The sequence below is a fragment of the Pelophylax lessonae genome (genome assembly GCF_965119305.1).
Source record: "Pelophylax lessonae genome assembly, chromosome: 11".
Lineage (NCBI taxonomy): Eukaryota > Metazoa > Chordata > Amphibia > Anura > Ranidae > Pelophylax > Pelophylax lessonae.
This window is the reverse complement of record NC_138778.1, coordinates 134,620,972-134,639,431: the sequence shown is the minus strand read 5'-3', so window position 1 is coordinate 134,639,431 and position 18,460 is coordinate 134,620,972. Positions and strand designations below refer to the sequence as shown.

General features: G+C 42.6%; 1 protein-coding gene across 1 annotated transcript in view; it reads left to right on the top strand.

The window, feature by feature from the left end:
• The first annotated feature begins 969 nt into the window (after positions 1 to 969).
• The window catches only part of LOC309567061 (E3 ubiquitin/ISG15 ligase TRIM25-like), a 38,079-nt gene continuing 20,588 nt past the window's right edge, over positions 970 to 18,460 (top strand). Inside the window, exon 1 of the mRNA XM_082272384.1 lies at positions 970 to 1,404. Within this exon, the coding sequence (XP_082128510.1) occupies positions 988 to 1,404 (417 nt within the window). The 5' untranslated portion in view covers positions 970 to 987. The remainder of the gene's footprint in view (positions 1,405 to 18,460) is intronic.

The following is an 18,460-nucleotide window of genomic DNA, read 5'->3' as shown; positions in this document are numbered from 1 at the left end:
TTGATTACAGATATCTATAGATATCTATATAACTTTTATTTTAAAACAAGTTTCTAAGACCTACCTTTACTTGCTTAAACCCAAAGTCCCATGATCTCCAGGAGACACCCTGTGTAGCATAGGAAGATCTGTGCACACCCGGAGGCCTGAACAGCAGTTTTAACCAAAGCAACAGGAGGGGACAGTGTGAGTAACTAAATCTATCAACCCCATGGCCAACAAGGGAGAAGGCTGCCAGATGCAATATTTAGCAAGTTTTTATGGAACAGCGTCATAGCTAACCTAAATCCCTTGCTCTGGGACATTTTTTAGAAAGACTGGTGGGCTGGAATTTTCTACATGGGGGACATAGAGCTCTTGCAAATAAATGGGATATTGCCAGTTGCAAGAAAAGGGATAAAGAACTCCTGTCAGCAGTTGGTTATTTTTTTTTTTTTTATATTAGTAACCTATATTGGTTACTAATCCTGTAAGGACTGACACTATTCTGGAGGGAGTACAGTGTAGGATCCATTTTTTTCCTGCAAACAGTATATGGAGAGGTTTATCCTCAAACTCGTTGAATTCAGCTTTGGGCATCCCATAACCTCTCATCCCTATCCAAGCTGTTATTCCCCTAATAAACAACAAAAACAAGCCAAGGACTGGTTTCTGTGTGTGGTGGCAAGTGGGAAAATGCATGTTGCCTGGCTGTGCAGGATTAGGGGGACCCAAAATCCAGTGACCCTTTAGGGGTTAGCGCTACATAAAATCCTATAGACTGCCTAGAAGTAGGTAGAGTGGTAAACAATAGTGTTTTTTTATGGCTGGAGTTCAGCTCAATTCCATGCTCTGGGAAATAATTTTGTGCATCACAAGGTTAAGTTCCTGACTATCTCTCCACAGATGCTAGCTGTGTAGGAGGGAGATGCACAGAAAAGGACATATCCTGCTATTGTTTCACATCTTCCTGGTTGACTCAGTGTTTGTAAACCCAAGTATTCAGAGATGGCGAACGTTCCTTTCCTCTGCTCTGAATATTTGTATTGCCCGGTCTGCTTGGACCTTTTCAGAGAACCTGTGACCATTCCTTGTGGGCACACTTTCTGCTTGACATGTATTACCCAGTGCTGGTCTCTGCAGGGAATGCCAGCTTCTTGTCCCCAGTGTCGTTCCTACTTCCAACAAGAATCCTCACCAAGACTCTGCAAAAACAGTATACTTTCACAGATGGTGGATGATTTTTCCAAGCTCCAGGGAGCCACTGAGAGGATGGCAGTTGGGAATATGTCAGCCAGGAGTGTGGGGATACCACTGAAAACTCATTTCCACCAAGATGAGTCTGAAGAAAATATTGGAAATGAGGCAAGCATCGGTTTTGCTATACCCAGTAGTGGTGAAACCCAGGAAAGCAGCAGTACTCAGGTAAGAACCTATTGTGCGGCTTGTCAGCCAAAGCCAGGAAAACTTGCTCCAGATGACAGTTTCTATGTTTTATTCAGATATTTGCATCTAGGAATGTCACCAGTTTACACTTAAGCCTAGTACACAAGGGCCAAATGTCGGGTGACATCAGCCTCTTTGATTAAAACCGGACGACATTTAGCTTGTCTGTATGGAAACCGGTCCGACAGAAGCCGGTCGAAGGTATGCTGGAAAACCAGCAGTCGAACGACTCCCGATCAGCGCTTTCAGCCAATGGCTGAGAGCGTTGAGCAGAGTGTTCTGACAGGGGACCACCCCCCTGTCAGAACACAATAGCTCAGTGGGGGAGATCACTGTACTAACATCGGATTGTTAGTACAGTGGCTCCAACCAGAGCTGTCAGTTTGTACTAGTGTGGTGTGTACTAGGCTTTACTCAGAGTTTGCAAATACAAGCAGTACATGAATACATAATGACTTAGATAATACCAAGGGCAGAGGTTTGTCATGAGAGTCAGACAACAGGCATATTGATATCAGGATATTTTTTTTACTTTTTTAAGGTTTAACAGACAGTTTGGTCCAGTGCAGTGCAGCCATCCCTGTAAAGTTGTAAATGCTCGGGTGTACAGGAAGATGTGCACAGCCACTCCTATCATTAGTATTTAACAGGCTGCTGTTCATGGCTGCACATAACATCTGTCACTCCTGAGCAAATAAACACATGCTGTGCAGGTCCCGACTACTATTTGAATGAGCCCCGTTTTGCCAGATATAAAAAAAGAGCACTATTTTATCCAGTAAGGTATTTGTGTTGAAAATACCTAAAGCCTTAATCGGTCTTTGTATCATTTCTGTACATCTGTGTTCTGAATGGAAGAGGAAGGGGCAGCACTGTTAACCAATCAGGTTTTGCTATTTCATTCAGAGCTAAGATTCTAACAACAATCTAACAAAAGGAACTTGCTGATTGGAGGAGAGAGCACTGAAACAATCTAATCAAATTAGCTACTGACTGCCTGTTATCCAGTTATAGCAATGATCAAGTTGTATTGCTTTGATTGTACTGTATAAATAGTCAAGACATGTATCATTTGTGGCAGGGGTGTGTAGATGAAACAACTGGCTGTACAAAGTTATAGAAGTCTTAATAGGTGACAGCATAGCTCCCATAGGTGTGCACAGCCCATTGCATTAGGGGTGCACCCCAAATCAAAGCTCAAACACATGTGTATATATACTGTATATATATATATTTATTTATTTATATATAGATATACTGTATATATATATATATATATATATATACTGCTCAAAAAAATGAAAGGAATACTTTGAAAACACATCAGATCTCAATGGGAAAAAATATCATGCTGGATATGTATACTGGTATGGACTGGGTAATGTGTTAGAAATGAAAGGATGCCACATTGTTTGATGGAAATGAAAATTACGCATCAACCTACAGAGGGGTGAATTAAAAGAAACCCCAAAAATCAATGTGAAAAAATGATGCAGCAGATGAGACTAGTCCATTTTGCTGAAATTTCATTGCAGCAACTCAAAATGGTACTCTTTTCTGGTAGTTTGTATGGCCCCCATGTGCTTGTATGCATGCCTGACAACATCGGGGCATGCTTCTAATGAGACGACGGATGGTGTCCTGGGGTATTTCTTCCCAGATCTGGACCAGGGCATCACTGAGCTCCTGAACAGAATGAGGTGCAACGTGGAGGCATCAGATGGACCGAAACATAATGTCCCAGAGGTGTTCTACTGGATTTATGTCAGGTGAGTGTGGGGGCCATTCAATGGTATAAACTCCTTCCTCCTCCAGGAACTGGCTGCATACTTTGACCACATGAGGCCAGGCTTTGTTGTGCACCAGAAGGAACCCAGGACCCACTGCACCAGTGTAGGGTCTGACATAAGGTTCAAGGATTTCATTTATATACCTAATGGCAGTCAGGGTGCCATTGTCTAGCTTGTAGAGGTCTGTGCGTCCCTCCATGGATATGCCTCCCCAGACCATCACTGACCCACCACCAAACCGGTCATGCTGAACAATATTACAGGCAGCATATCATTCTCAACGGCTTCTCCAGACGCTTTCACGTTTCTCACATGTGTTAAGGATGAACCTGCTCTCATCTGTGAAAAGCACAGGGAGCCAGTGGCCAATTGTGGTGTTCAATGGAAAACGGCAATCGAGTTTCACGGTGCCAGGCAGTGAGTACAGGGCCCACCAGAGAACATCGGGCCCTCCGGCCACCTTCATGAAGTCTGTTTCTGATTGTTTGGTTAAATACATTCACACCAGTGGCCTGCTGGAGGTCATTTTGTAGGGCTCTGGCAGTGCTCATTCTGTTCCTCCTTGCACAAAGGAGCAGATACTGGTGGGTATAGGACCTTCTACAGCCCTGTCCGGTTCTCCTAGAGTAACTGTCTGTCTCCTGGAATCTCCTCCATGCTGGCACATATTGATGTGCCATCCTGGAGGAGTTGGACTGCCTGTGCAACCATAGGGTTAAGGTCTCAATCATGCTACCAGTAGTGACACTGACCCTAGCCAAATGCAAAAATAGTGAAAAACAGTCAGAAAAGATGAGTAGGGAAAATAATGTCAGTGGCCTGTTCCAGTAAAACCATTCCTGTTTTAGAGGTTGTCTCATTGTTGCCCATCTAGTGCAGCTGTTGTTAATTTCATTAACACCAAAGTAGCTGAAACTGAAAAACAAGCCCCTCTGCTACTTAGAAATGTAGGAATAGAAGAGGGGAGCCGCTCAGGTGAGGCTAAGTAGACCGGTGCTGGTCAGATCCGCCATCAAGAACTAGTATAAACCAAGAAAGTTGAACCGCACTTGGAAAAATATGAAATCAAAGATGTCTTTTATTCCTCATAATCGAATCTATACAGACAGTGCATTGAGAGACATGCCAGGTTGACGCGTTTCACGATAAAGATAATCGCTTACTCATAACCACACCTAACCACCGTGTGGTTATGAGTAAGCGATTATCTATATTGTGAAACGTGTCAACCTGGCATATCTCTCAATGCACCCTCTGTATGGATTCGCTTATGAGGAATAAAAGACATCTTTGATTTCATATTTTTCCGAGTGCGCTCCCTCTGCTACTTAACTGACCAGATCAATTTCCCAGTAGTTTAAATGACCTGATGCTATGCTCTGATTAAAAAGTGTTCCTTAAATATATTTATTTATTTTTTGCCCATACATACACTTTACGTTTATTCTTAAATGTAATTTTTAACTGTTCACACATGTGTTAACATAACATTTTGATATCTGATCAGATATCAAAGCGTTATTTTTACACATGTGAGAACCTAAAAAAAAAAAAAAATTTATATTTAAAAATCAACTTAAAGTGTATGTATGGGCAGAAAATAAAAAAAAGTTATATATATATATATATATATATATATATATATATATATATATATATATTATTTATTTCTATAAACACTTTTTTGCTAACAAGCATTGCTCTTTTTGGGCCAAGCAAGGGTTCATATTGATTTGTTACCTTTTTTCTTTAATTTACCTTTTTGTCCATTTGCCTACTCAGTGCTTACCTCTATCTAGCTGCCGCCCACCTGCCCCTGTCCTCCACTGCTTCTTCCAAAGGGGAAGAGAGATACCGGAGGGCAGGCAAAGTGCAGCTGTAAATCACTCCGCCGGTGCCGGCAGGACCTGCAGCCGAAGCTACAGTATAGGAGCTGCATTGGAAAATGTGGCTGCAAAAATCACCGCAGTTTGTGCAGGATGCTGGCCTGGACCCGACTTGAGTTAGAACTTGCAGCAGTCAGCAGTGAAAGCACAGAAAGAGCACGGGAGTGTTTAGGGTATGCCTGGGCACCTCCGGCACACCCCGTACACACGCTTGTGATAGCTCCCAACTGTCCCTGATTTAGAGAGACTGTCCCTGATTTGGAACAATGTCCCTCTGTCCCTCTTTCCTCCTCATTTGTCCCTCATTTTTGTCTGATCTATATAGTTGTATATAAAATGTACTTTTTATCTTTCAAAAAGTGTTTCCCAGTGCTAAACCTTTCATTCATTTCTAAATTGCTACATTTGTAAATTTAAAAAGCCAATATAAAGGAAAAGTAGTGATAAAAAAAAAAAAAAAAACGGGTGGGCCTAACTAATCTTTTTTTTGTATATTTCTCTTTTAACCACTTTACCACCGGAGGATTTTGCTGTCTTCCGTCCAGGCCACTTTTTGCGATTCGTGCGACTTTAACTGACAATTGCACGGTCGTGCGACGCCGTACCCAAACGAAATTTACGTCCTTTTTTTCCCACAAACAGAGCTTTCTTTTGGTGGTATTTGATCACCTATGCGATTTTTACTTTTTGCGCTATAAACAAAAAAAGAGCGTTTATTTTGAAAAAATAACAATATTTTTCACATTTTTTTATATGAAATTCCCCCCCAAAAAAATGTAAAAATCAAATTTTTTTAAAATTTTTGGCCAATTTGTTTTCTGCTACCTATGTTTGGTAAAAAAAATCATGATAAGCGTATTTTGATTGGTTTGCGCAAAAGTTATTGCGTTTACTAACTACGGGAAAGATTTCTGTCATTTTTGGGGGGTTTTTTTTAACGTGTAATGGCGGCGATCTGCGATTTTTTTTTTGCGGGACTGCGACATTGCGGCGGACAGATCGGACCCTTGACTGACATTTTTGACACTTTTGGGGGTACCAGTGACATTACTGCAGTAATCAGTGCTATATATATGCACTGTTACTGTAAAAATGACACTGGCAGTGAAGGGGTTAATTTTATTGGAGAGGGAGGGGTTAATGTATGCCTGGTGCTTACTGACGTGTGGGGGGGGGGGAGGTGACTTTGTGAGACAGGGACAGATCGGATGTCCAGCTATGCTGAACACTCCGATCTGTCACTTCCTGTCACTATGGAGATCCGCCCGCTGTGTTTACACACAGCGGGCGGATCTCCAGACTCGATCCCCGACGATCGAGTAAGAGCAGCGCGATCGCCGCTGCTCCTCCCCTGGCCCGACTCCCGCTGTGAATGAAAACAGCGGGAGCGCGCCTACAGGGGGAGGAGTCCAGCGACGTAGGTCTACGTCGCTGGACGGGATCGTGGCAAAGTGCCGCAGTAGCCTCCATGTGAACGGAGGTAAAGTGGTTAAGGGGGCCTGTCCTATGTCTACATTTTTTTGCTCTCCCATCTTTGGTAGGTATGTAACAGTGCCTCCAGAATCCCCCGGGGGTAGTGGGGACATTGCCTTTTCAGAACGCACCTGTAAGGCCAGGGCTAAATCACCAGTGCCTCAGAGAATTTAGGAAGTGGTACTACGGTAATATGACCATATTATGTATTTTTTTAACCACTTCTGGACCGGAAGATTTTCCCCCTTAATGACCAGGCCATTTTTTGCGATTCTGCACTGCATTATTTTAACAGACAATTGCGCGTTCGTGCGACACTGTACCCAAATAAAATTGATGTTCTTTTTTTCCCCCACAAATAGAGCTTTCTTTTGGGGGTATTTGATCACCTGTGTGATTTTTATTTTTTGTGCTATAAACAAAAAAAGAGCAACAATTCTGAAAAAAAAAAAAAAAAAACAATATTTTTCACTTTCTACTATATAACATTCCCCCAAAAGAAAAAAATCTAATTTTTTCATTATTTAGGCCAATTTGTATTCTGCTACATATTTTTGGTAAAAAAAAATCCTAATAAGCGTATTTTGACTGGTTTGCTCAAAAGTTATCACGTCTACACACTAGGGGAAAGATTTCTCTCATTTTTTATTTATTTTTAATTTTTTTTTTACTAGTAATGGCGGCGATTAGCGATTTTTAGTGAGTCTGCGACATTGTGGTGGACAGATCGGACCCCTAACTGACATTTTTGACACTTTTAGGGGGACCAGTGACAATACTACAGTAATCAGTGCTATAAATATGCACTGTTGCTGTAATAATAATACTGGCAGGGAAGAGGTTAACCCAGGGGTGATCAAAGGGTTAAATGTGAGCCTAGGGGTGTTTTCTAACTGCGGGGGGGGGGGGGGATGGGTTTGAAATATCAATACAGAGACCTGTGTCCGGGGAATTTATCAGAACTGGAGCAGCCAAAATCTGGAGCTATTGTGCATAGCAACCAGTTGGCTTCAATTTTTCATTTTCAAAGCCTAACTGAACAAGATGAGGATAGAAGCTGATTTGCTCAGCTGCTCCAATTTCTTTTTCGTAAATTCCCAATTGTGTTTTAAATTTAGCATACAGAGATGTGTAAATTTTTGTTCTTGTTTGGGGGGGGGGGGACCGGGGGGTCCAGTTCAACCTTTTTGTGACCAGAGTCAGACTCAGAAAGCCATTCTTAGTGCCATAGAAGATGCTAGTCTTCATGAAGCCTTAACACAGGGCCCACCTAGTGAATTCTAGTTTCATTTTTTAATATTGACTGCTCTAGCCCTAAAGAAGGCTTTTTGCCCTGGAATGCGTTGGCTGTATTTGATGATCTTAACCAGTAGATGTTACAAAAAGAAGAGTGAAATTTATGTACCAGGTGCTTCTCAGTACACATACAAGAATTTTGCAACCAGAGGTCATGAATAACCAAATGTCCAGACCAAGTTTAGCAGTGTCAGTATGTGTTGAAAATATGTCTAGAACTAAAGCTGGGTACACACTATAATAAAATTGGGTGAACAATCGTCTGGTTTTATTCAATATTTAACAGCAAGTCGAAAACCAAGGATGGTACTAATTGTACGAAAATTCTCGAACAACAAAGGCGTTTTTTTTTGTGTTTCACTCATTGTGGTTTATTGTTTTAGCCTTTCATATATGATTTTTCTTGTACGAAAACAGTAAACATTAAACCAAAATCGTTAGTACTGTTCACATAAAAATTTAGCAGTTTGTCCGTTTGGAAATTCGGAAAGTCTGAATTGGATGTCGAAGGTTGTGTACACACTATAAGAAAATTGAATGACCATTCCTTGTACAAAATTTTTTCTTCCAATTTTCTCATAGTGTCTACCTCCTTAATTTGAATCCACGGGATGTAGATAGAACCAGTAATGTTCCATTAAAGTGGACCTTACAGCAACTTAAAGCGGAGCTCCACCCAAAAGGGGAAGCTCCGCTTACACGCATCATCCCCCCTCCACTTCCATATTTGGCACTTTTTGGGGGGGGGAGCAGGTACCCACTTTCAGATAAGATTGCCGTGGCAACCTCTGAGTATGTCAGGCCCCTCCTCCTTTCCCCGCTGTCTTCTGGGACACACACAGGTCCCAGAAGACGGCAAGACCATTCAGAAAGCGCAGCATGACTCATACATGCGCAGTAAAGATGCAGGTGCCTGCACCTGAAGCCGATTGAAGAATCAACTCAGGTTGCCGACATTGCTGGATCCTTGGATGGGTTAATTTTAAGTTAAATTTTATTTTCCCAGAACAGAGCTCCTCAACAAGGGTTGGATTGCAAAGAAGAAATGATGTCCTTTTCAACCCATCAATCCCTCAGTTGCACTCTTAGGAATGCACACAGCAATGGCAGCTTTTATATGCTCCAAGCTGAAGGCATATAGGCAACTCCCTAACATGACTTTAGCTTGTAGACACTGTCAACCAGGTATTGATTCAGCAGTACTTGAAGATGTAAACACTATGGCGGTCACATGCAGGCTAAGCCTGAAACAGAAATGTTAAACGCCTCATGCTGTTGTTTGTGAACCAACAATGTGTAGCACCCCTGCCCTGAGCTGGTTAAATGTAGGATATGGCTTGCTGTAACCAGCTGAGCTGCAATTTACTTTTTAGGTCTGATCAAGTTTATCCCTAAACCTGGTTGCTGATTGCTTCTTCCTTCCTCTGGAAGGATGATGATTAAGAAATGGAGTGTGAGGATCAATCCCTGGTTTATGAAAATGTATCTGACCTTAGCCAATCCCTGGGAGGCAGAACCATAAGGTGTGGCTGGGGAGAAGATAAATGTTTGGGAGGATCTGAGCTCTCTTCCCTTGGGCGGTCTCTCTCTTCCCTTGGGAGAAGCATATGTGTTCTAGAGATGTTACTGCTACTAGTCCCTAGTAGGTTTAATGGCTGAGGGCCTGAAGGAATCTGGACTCAAGAAAACCTGCGGAAGAAAACTTACCCGTGGAAGTTGTCTTATTTTTCAATTAAAGTACTCTTGCCCCCCCACCTTTACCCCAGTTGTACTGTATACTTGCATGAACTGGAGGCTCCCAGGTATCTTCAGCATCTGACCACAAACTTCTTTCACCTTCTGCAAGGCCTGATGCTGATCCTAAGGACAAAGAGGCTGTCTACTCAGTGTTAGTACACCAAAACCAATGACAAGAGTAGCAAGGTAACCTCTCACCTTACTCTGCATCAGTACACCAAAACTGACCAGAGTAGTGGTGTAAACTGTAAACTGTCAGTACACCAAATGTAATTTTGCCCTGCCCCCCCCCCCCCCCCTCTCCCTGTCCCACATTTGGATACTAATGTTCTATATTTTTATTTATTACACTTTTGTACTGCACAGCAGCACTTCTGCATTTCTCGCCTAGGCAATAATGATTTTCATGTGTCTTTGGGTCACGGCATAGTCCTGCCGCACATCTGCACACCTGCTGGGTTTCCTATGCATGTGCAAAGTCAGGGCTGTCATGTTGCTCCCAACTTGCAGTCTGCACATGTGTGGAAAATCTTCCTGCATGTGCGCCGAGTCAAAGAGCGCTGCCAAGATCCTAAGACAAAGCAGGGCCCTTTAGCACATCTGCACATGTGCCAGTGCCAGGATAACAGAATATGGTGGCACCGGAGGTGAAAAGCAGTGGCAAATAAAAAGGGACTAAAATTCCTCTATAAACGATGTGTGAGTGTTTGTTCGTCATTCCTCATAGCCCTGTTGCAAATAGGCCATGGTCTATGCTGAAACCCAGCCCCGCTGATTTGAATGGATTTTTAAAGTATCTGCAGTTAGAACACAACAAATGCATAGAATCACATGCTCTGAGACCATATCATGGGCTATGACTCTGGTAATAATACACTGTAACAAAGTCAGAAGTGGTGGCTGCAGACAGACCCTAGAATCCAAGGAAATACATCACACAAAGGAAAAATGTAAGATGATCTAGAGATTACATGCAACCTGCTCACTCTGAGGCTGTGTCTCATTGAGAATGCTTTAGCAAAAAACAAAATGCTTTAGCAAAAAACAGTATATGTTGTGTAGAAAAACAATTGGCTCTTATATACTTACTTTTTACCCATGGCATTACACTAATGCTCATTGTTTAAAAAAATACAAAAAAAAAAAAAAAAAGAAGAATCCTTCCAGATTTGTAATGCTTTATAGTACACTATTGTAGGACCCTCCTAGATAGGTGGTAGGTAAAGTATTTCTTTGCTCCATCTGCTTATCAGGGGAGCCTGATCTGTTAGTTATGCCTATTGCATGTGTCCAGGTGTAAGTCATTTGGTCTGAGGGAGTGTCCCCACTGTATCCAATAGGGGAGCCTGTTGGACAGTGGAGGAAACCTAGCCAGTGGCAAACAGGCTTTTGTAGCAGTCTCAGTGGGAGGGCACCACTGCAGTGCATCCTGGGATTGACCATAAAAGCTGTGGACACATGTGACAGGGTGTCTTTGGCGGGATCCAGAGTCCCAGGAGGAGGGTGACGTCTGTCTCTCCTTCTGCAGTTTGAGGAAAGTGGTCATAGGCAGTCGGCCTGGTGAGCCAAGTATGGAGTTGAGCCTTGAAGGTCCTGGAGAAGCTGACAGTGGAGCTGCAGGCAAAGCTACCTGGGAAAAACAGTGCCCGTGAGTACCAGGGGGCTTGCCAAGGGGTCTGCCCAGGAAGGGGGATCACTCCAGTGAAGTCAGGAGACAGAAGGTCAGCGCACACAGAGAGTAAAGCCCCGTACACACGTACCGATCGTCGGCCGACGGAACGTCCTACAAATGTTCGCGGCTGGTGTGTTTGTTGTTTGTCTGTTGAAAAGTGCTCTAAACTTGCCCAGGACATTTGTCTTCCGACAGAAAATGACGTCACTACGTTCCACGCACGTTCGCCGCTACAAAAGAGGAAGTGAGTGTTTGGCCGTGACCCTTCTGGGCATCTCGCGCTGATTTCGGTAGCATTTGTTTGGTTGACGACATTTCGCTATTTTCCGAGACATCGTTCGAGAATTTATTATGGCGACCGTGAATTCGTCCGTTGCTGTCGTTAGTGTTGGAGTTTTGGCTCTGAGACGACGTACGAGCAATAGGAAGAAGAAGCGGACCTCCTGGACGAAAAATTGGTTGCTTAACCGTGATCAATTTTCTCATATGTCCTTTCTGAGGGAGCTCCAGGAAAATAATCCTGATGACTTCAGGAATTATTTGAGGATGACGGATCCCATCTTTTACCGTCTTCTTGCCCTGGTGTCCCCCTATATTCTGAAGCAGGATACTTGTATGCGGCTTGCAATTACTCCTGAGCAAAGGTTAATTGCGACGTTGAGGTATCTTGCAACAGGGAGAAGCCTGCAGGATCTGAAGTTCACCACAGGCATCTCCCCCCAAGCACTTGGAGTCATCATCCCTGAGACCTGCTCTGCCATCATCAAGGTCTTGCAGAAGGACTATATCAAGGTATGTTTGATTTTTTACATTACATTACATGTATTACTAGTTTCACCTGAATTATGATGTTTTTGGATGTACAGCAATTGACACAGGCCATTATTTGTAAACTACCCTCTGTCCGCATGCACATAGTAGTAAAGATGTAGATTATCTTTAACCATTTGTAAAATTACCCACTAACCACCCCACCATTCTCTCCTATGTGTCCCTAAACGCATTGCCTGTTAACAGTATGTCGAATTTATCTAATTTTATTGCTTTCCCTCAAACAATTATTCCTTGGCCAATGTTTTAGTACCTAGTTAATGATTTATCTAAAATACATCAGTCCATCCATTCCCACCTATGATTCTGTATGTTTATGTAATGATGTTAAAACCTTCACTGACCACAAGCCCTTATTGATGTATAAATGCCCAGTTTTACTTACCCATCCCCCACCCACATGCTAAATCTCAAAGTCAGCATATACCAAAGCTCAAGTTCAGAGGTCTTCAAACTATGGCCCACCAGTTGTTCACGAACTTCAATTTCCATCATGCCTAGTCATGTCTGTGAATGTCAGAGAATTACAAGGCCTCATGGGATGTGTAGTTCTGCAACAGCTGGATGGCCGTAGTTTGTAAATCTCAGCTCTAGCTGGTGAGTATAATGGGCCATACACACTAGAAGATTGTCAGAACAATTTATCCTTCCGATTTACCAAAACCAAATAATATGAGGTCCAACAAACACTTTCAAATCCTATGCAATCTGGTAGGCCCTTGCACTACATAGAAAAGGTATATCTGCACGAAAAAGTCTTCAGAGAATCTTCTAGTGTGTATGGCCCTTTACAATATAAGAACAATAGGAGGTTGAAAATAAATGTATGTAGATGTTACATCCCCATATCCAAACCTTTGCCTTCCTGTTGTATATTTTTTTAGCAAGTTGCATAAGGATTTAACAGACAACTGTGTGTGTAATTAATAATGTGATGTGCTCAAGCACTAATTTTATTTTTTGTATTTTTTCCCCACAGTTTCCTTCAAACGCAGAGCAATGGTTGGAGATTTCTGATCAATTTCTGGAGAAGTGGAATTTTCCCAATTGTGGGGGTGCTATTGATGGGAAGCACGTCCGCATTGTCCCCCCTCCGAATTCCGGCACATTTTATTATAATTATAAAGGTTTTTTTAGTATAGTCATGCTAGCCATAGTTAATGCAAACTATGAGTTTATTTTTTTGGATATTGGCAAAAATGGCCGCAATTCGGATGGGGGAGTTATTGATCAGACGGAGTTCGCTCGTCGTCTAAAGAACGGCACTCTGAACCTGCCATCCAGGGAGCAAACTGTTGAGGGTATGAGCTTTGTGTTTATCGCAGATGAGGCTTTTGCGCTTGGGGAGCATCTCATGAAGCCCTACCCTCAGAGGAACCTCACCCCAGACCAAAGGATTTACAACTACCGGTTGTCCAGAGCTCGCAGAGTTGTGGAGAATGCTTTCGGGATAATGGCCAACCGGTTCCGGATATTCCTGACGTCCATAAACCTGGCACTGTACAAAGTGGATAATGTGGTCTTGTGTTGCTGCATTTTGCACAACTTCCTACGCAGGAATGCACAAAATTATGTATTGCAGCAACTGGATACTGACCCTGCTATGCCAGGTACAAGTGGAGAGGCCCAACCTTCTAACCAAGTGGAGTCCATGCCGTCAATGGAAGTTGGACGGTCAGCATTGGCATCACACAGGGCCCGTCAGATCCGCCAGGAATATCTGGACTATTTCGTGGGGAGAGGAGCTGTGTCCTGGCAGCAATCACTGTCACAAACACATTAATCTTGTTAAAGATTGGACACACAAGATAAATGTCAGAGATATATTATTTTTCAACACATTAAACAAAAATTGCAATGATTCTGTATTGTGGATTATAATCATTTGGGCACATATGCCAAACACAATTATTTGGGTTAATCATGTGTTATATATGTGTGACTTTGGAAGGGTTAATACATTCATCAGTGTGTTTCTTGACTGTAGTCTCTCACCAGCTGATCCAAAGTGATGATGGCCATGTGTTATTTTTTAGCCAGTGGTGTAAATACAAGGGCCTTCTGCACCCCACAAAATGTACACAAACCCTGTCACATTGAGAACTAGGTCACACCCAAGGTTCATCTAATGTCACCTTACATTGGTGTTCATTGTCCAGAAGTTGCCCATACTATATATTTCAGATAATACATTAGGGTATTAACAAAGTACCTACATCTGTTATGTTGTGTTCATTTATGACATCCTTCTCACTGCCCACCAATGTTAGGATATGTCAGTGTTATGTGAAACTTGATCATTGTTCATCTCAAAGTGTTGTATATATATAGGTAATGGAAAGTGAACTAGAGCAACGAACAAGCAATACACTATAGATTACACTGATCTCCCTACACTGATTGCTACTGGCAATATCAATGCCATATTGAATCCTAGGACTGCTAGTACCTTGAGTGTTGAGTCACACTTATGCGATGCGGGAAGTCTGCGACTTTGCAGCCTTCCAGCATTGCATAAGGGTGACCCGCCACTTACTTTTTCCACAGGATTGTATTCCACAAGTGTTAAGCACTGTGCGATCCAATCCAGATACATCAGAAATAAAGGGTCATGTGCGACTTGTATGCGTGTTCAGTGCGAATGTAGCCATACAAAGTGTATGTCTCAATTCACACTGCACATCTGATGGCATGTAATATCGTAGCGCACTGCTCCTTTATTACATGCGATCAGATGTTCATGCGAAAATCAGCTATACAGTTTGTATGGCTCAATTTGCACTGCACTCGCACAAAAGTCGCACATGATGCATTTATTCAGCCGCATCAGGATAGGATCGCACAGTCGTTCAAACTTGTGTGATCCGATCCTGTGTGAAATGTCAGATCGCACTGTGATATGCGTTAAAACTGGGGGTATCTTTAACATTTCATTGACACCTCCAGCAACTTGCATATGGCAGTGTCCAAAATGCTTTCATTAACATGTAAATATGTGAATAGGACAGCCATCATACATTTAGTGCTTCTTTACACAGCTTTAGACCTCGACCCCCCAACGAAAGTCTAATAAAGAATTGAACACACATTGTTGAATGTAAAAATGTTTTAGTATCAAACATTCACAGGGTTAGGGTTAGGGTTAGGGTTAGGGTTAGGGTGTTGGAAAGTGCTTTTCCCAAACTTGGGTACACTCTTTAACATCTGAGTGTCATAAAACTGGCATAAAATATTATATAAAAATGGGAACATCCCAATACAAACAGTAAAAAATTTTAAAATAATTTTTTTTAAAATTTGGCAAGCATGTCCACAAAATCACGCATCTTTCCTTGCAATGCCGTTGCAGTCTCTTTTATTTGCTCGAGGTCTGAGCAGCATTGAAGAGCCTCACGGGTCAATTTGGCCAATGTGCAAGTATGTAATACATGATCTGGAAAATAAAATACAACGGAGTCAATGTGAATCACCTACATGAGGTCATAATATAGAAACATTTGGTGTGCAGGTAATCTTTAAATTCCTCTCGAGTTAATACCTACCCTGTTCTTATGCTCTTTTGCCCTAGGCTCTTCATCTTCCTCCTGACCTCCTCCAATGCTGTTGCTGATGATTCTGCCGGTCTCCTGAGCTTACTATATATTCATTAGGGGTGTGAACGCATGATGACGTCATTGTGAGGGCATGGTTGTAATGTATATATATTAAGATGCAGAGACCAGAGACGGGCAGAATGCACGGCAACAGCATTGGAGGAGGACAGGAGGAAGAAGAAGAGCCTAGGGCAAAAGAGCAGACAACATAAGAGCAGAAGATTGGACAGCAGAAGACTGGAGAGGAGAAGATCCAAAGAGCAGAGTGGAGAAGACCGGATGAAGATCTTTAAGAACATTTCATAAACGTCTCCTGTCGTTATTCACATACACTTCCATTTATGTGGTTAATGTGTAGGGGTACTATGTACCCCAAACCCATTCACATAGTGATTGGGGTCTGGGATCTGGGGGCCACCCTTTGTTAAAGGTTGCTTCCAAAGTCCTAGGAACCCCCTGGCCGCATGACCCCCCAAAACCACCAGACAGGGTTGTGGGGATGAGGCTCTTGTCCTCCTCTACATGGGAGTAAGGTGCTTTTGGGTGTGCGGTGCAGAGGCCCCCTGGCCCAAAGCAACAAAACCCCCCCATGTTGAGGGCATGTGTCCTGCTGTGGTCCAGGGGGTGTTTGGTCCGCTTGCTCGTTCTCTTTCCTGGCCTGACAAGCTGCATGCTTGTATAAGGGTCTGGTAGGGGTTTTGGGGGTAACCCACGCTGTCTTTTTGTTGTGGGCATACCCTCAAACTCAATACCACACACAAAAGGCCTGGTTGTGAACTTGGGGGGACACCCACGGTGGGTTGTTCAATTTTTTGGTGTAGTTCCCCCTCAAAAATCTTCACAACGCAAGTGGCCCCGCAAGTCAGAGCATCCTGATCCGACTTACGGTGCGACTTCCATTCAAATAAAGAGGCTCCCATAGGGAACTAGTGTTGTAAATTGGAGGCTAAAAATAACACTGATAAAAATCATTCTGCAAAAACCTACGTGGGCACACAATTGGCTCTTGGACACTTGGTCCTGGTTCCTCCACAGTTTCGGAACTGGCTTCCATGCTGCTTGGCAAGTTGCCAGGAGATCGGGCTTCTGACCTGGCTGGGGATGCCACATCCTGGCATGATGCAACATCTGCAATGTAAATTTGTAAGGGAATACAAGAATATAAGGTTAAACAATCATTGCAAATACACATATTTCTATGATCCCACTACACAAAAATCTGTGACTACCAACCTTCTTGTTGCTCTGGTGTCTCATCACTTGTTGGCTCCACCAGGATTATTTCCGGAATAATGTCTTCATCTACATAATACAAAACATTGGCCATATCATAAAAGTCACAAGAGGTACATTTGTTAGGACATGGTGCCCTGCTTGATAGCTCTTTTAGTAACAAATATGAAGACATGTACATGGTTATCTACGAAAAATATGGTACATTAATGTTTGACAGTGCATAGGAACCAATTACCTTTAGTGGAATCTGTGCCACCTTCTGTGCCCATGTCCTCATCTTGTTCGGCAACTGCCGATGGAGCTGCCAGACCTCTCCTCCTCCTTTCCCATAGTTTGGCACGGAGTTTACGTTTTTCTCCTATTTAAAGGTTTGAATAATAATCTGTGATTAATAGGAATGTTTGCTGAGAAGATTCGTGCAGGAAAGAACGTTCGTTGCAACACAATACATATATTTTTAACTATGGCTTCCTGACTTTTAATGTCATATACTAAAACATCAACAATAGATCGATCAAATCACGACATGACAACTAAAATGAGTAATCTAACTTTTTACATAGACATTATAATCTAGACATGTTAATACAACATACACAAAATTATAAAAAACATATTGCATGATTAAAAAAATAAAGAAAAAATAAAACTTACTTTTTTTCAAAATCCGATGGATTTGGGAAAGCTGATCCTGCTCACGGTGTTTGAGGTCAGACCACCGTTTCCGAATCTGATCTTTCGATCGCTCGACACCGAATTTTTTGACCAAACAGGCCACCACCTTGTCCATGATGCCATCTTTCCTGGCATTGGGCAGATCGTAATTTGCCAACTTGCCATCATAATCCATTTTTTCTAAAATGGAGACCATCTCCACCATTTCTGGCTTTGACATGGGTGTAGCCCTTGATTTTCTGGTGGCCCAATCACTTCGGCCCCCACTTGATGAACTCTGAGATCTTTCAGACATTCTTCTTGATTAAAAGATTGTTCCTCTGCTTCAGGTGTGAGTGTCGCATGTAGGCCTGATCTTCGGCACGTACACACCCCTGCACAAGCCCGCCACTGGAGGAGGAGTTGACGCCTGCGCTGTATTTAAAGGACGCCAGATCGTTCGGCCGACGATTCGCTAGCGGACATATCGAGAGTTGGAGCACGATCGAGCGGCGAATCACGACTTTTCCCCACAAACAAAGGTACGACTCTTTTAATAGAAAGTGTGTGTTTTGGGCCCTATACAGCTTTTATTAGGAATATCTTTATTATGTGCCAAAATACATGCTCTTTTAATATGTTTTGTGTTGTTTTGTGTCTTGCAGGCATATACTGTCCTGCAATATGGTGGACAATTTCACCACCCACAACTTTCTCATCAGTTTCATTGATGAATTCAGGCAACTGCCCTGTTTGTGGCAAGTCAAGTCCGCAGATTATAAAAATAGAAAACTCAGAAAACAGGCCATGGAACATTTGGTGGCCTTCTACAAGCCCGTCTGTCCTGGGGCAAATTTTGATTATATC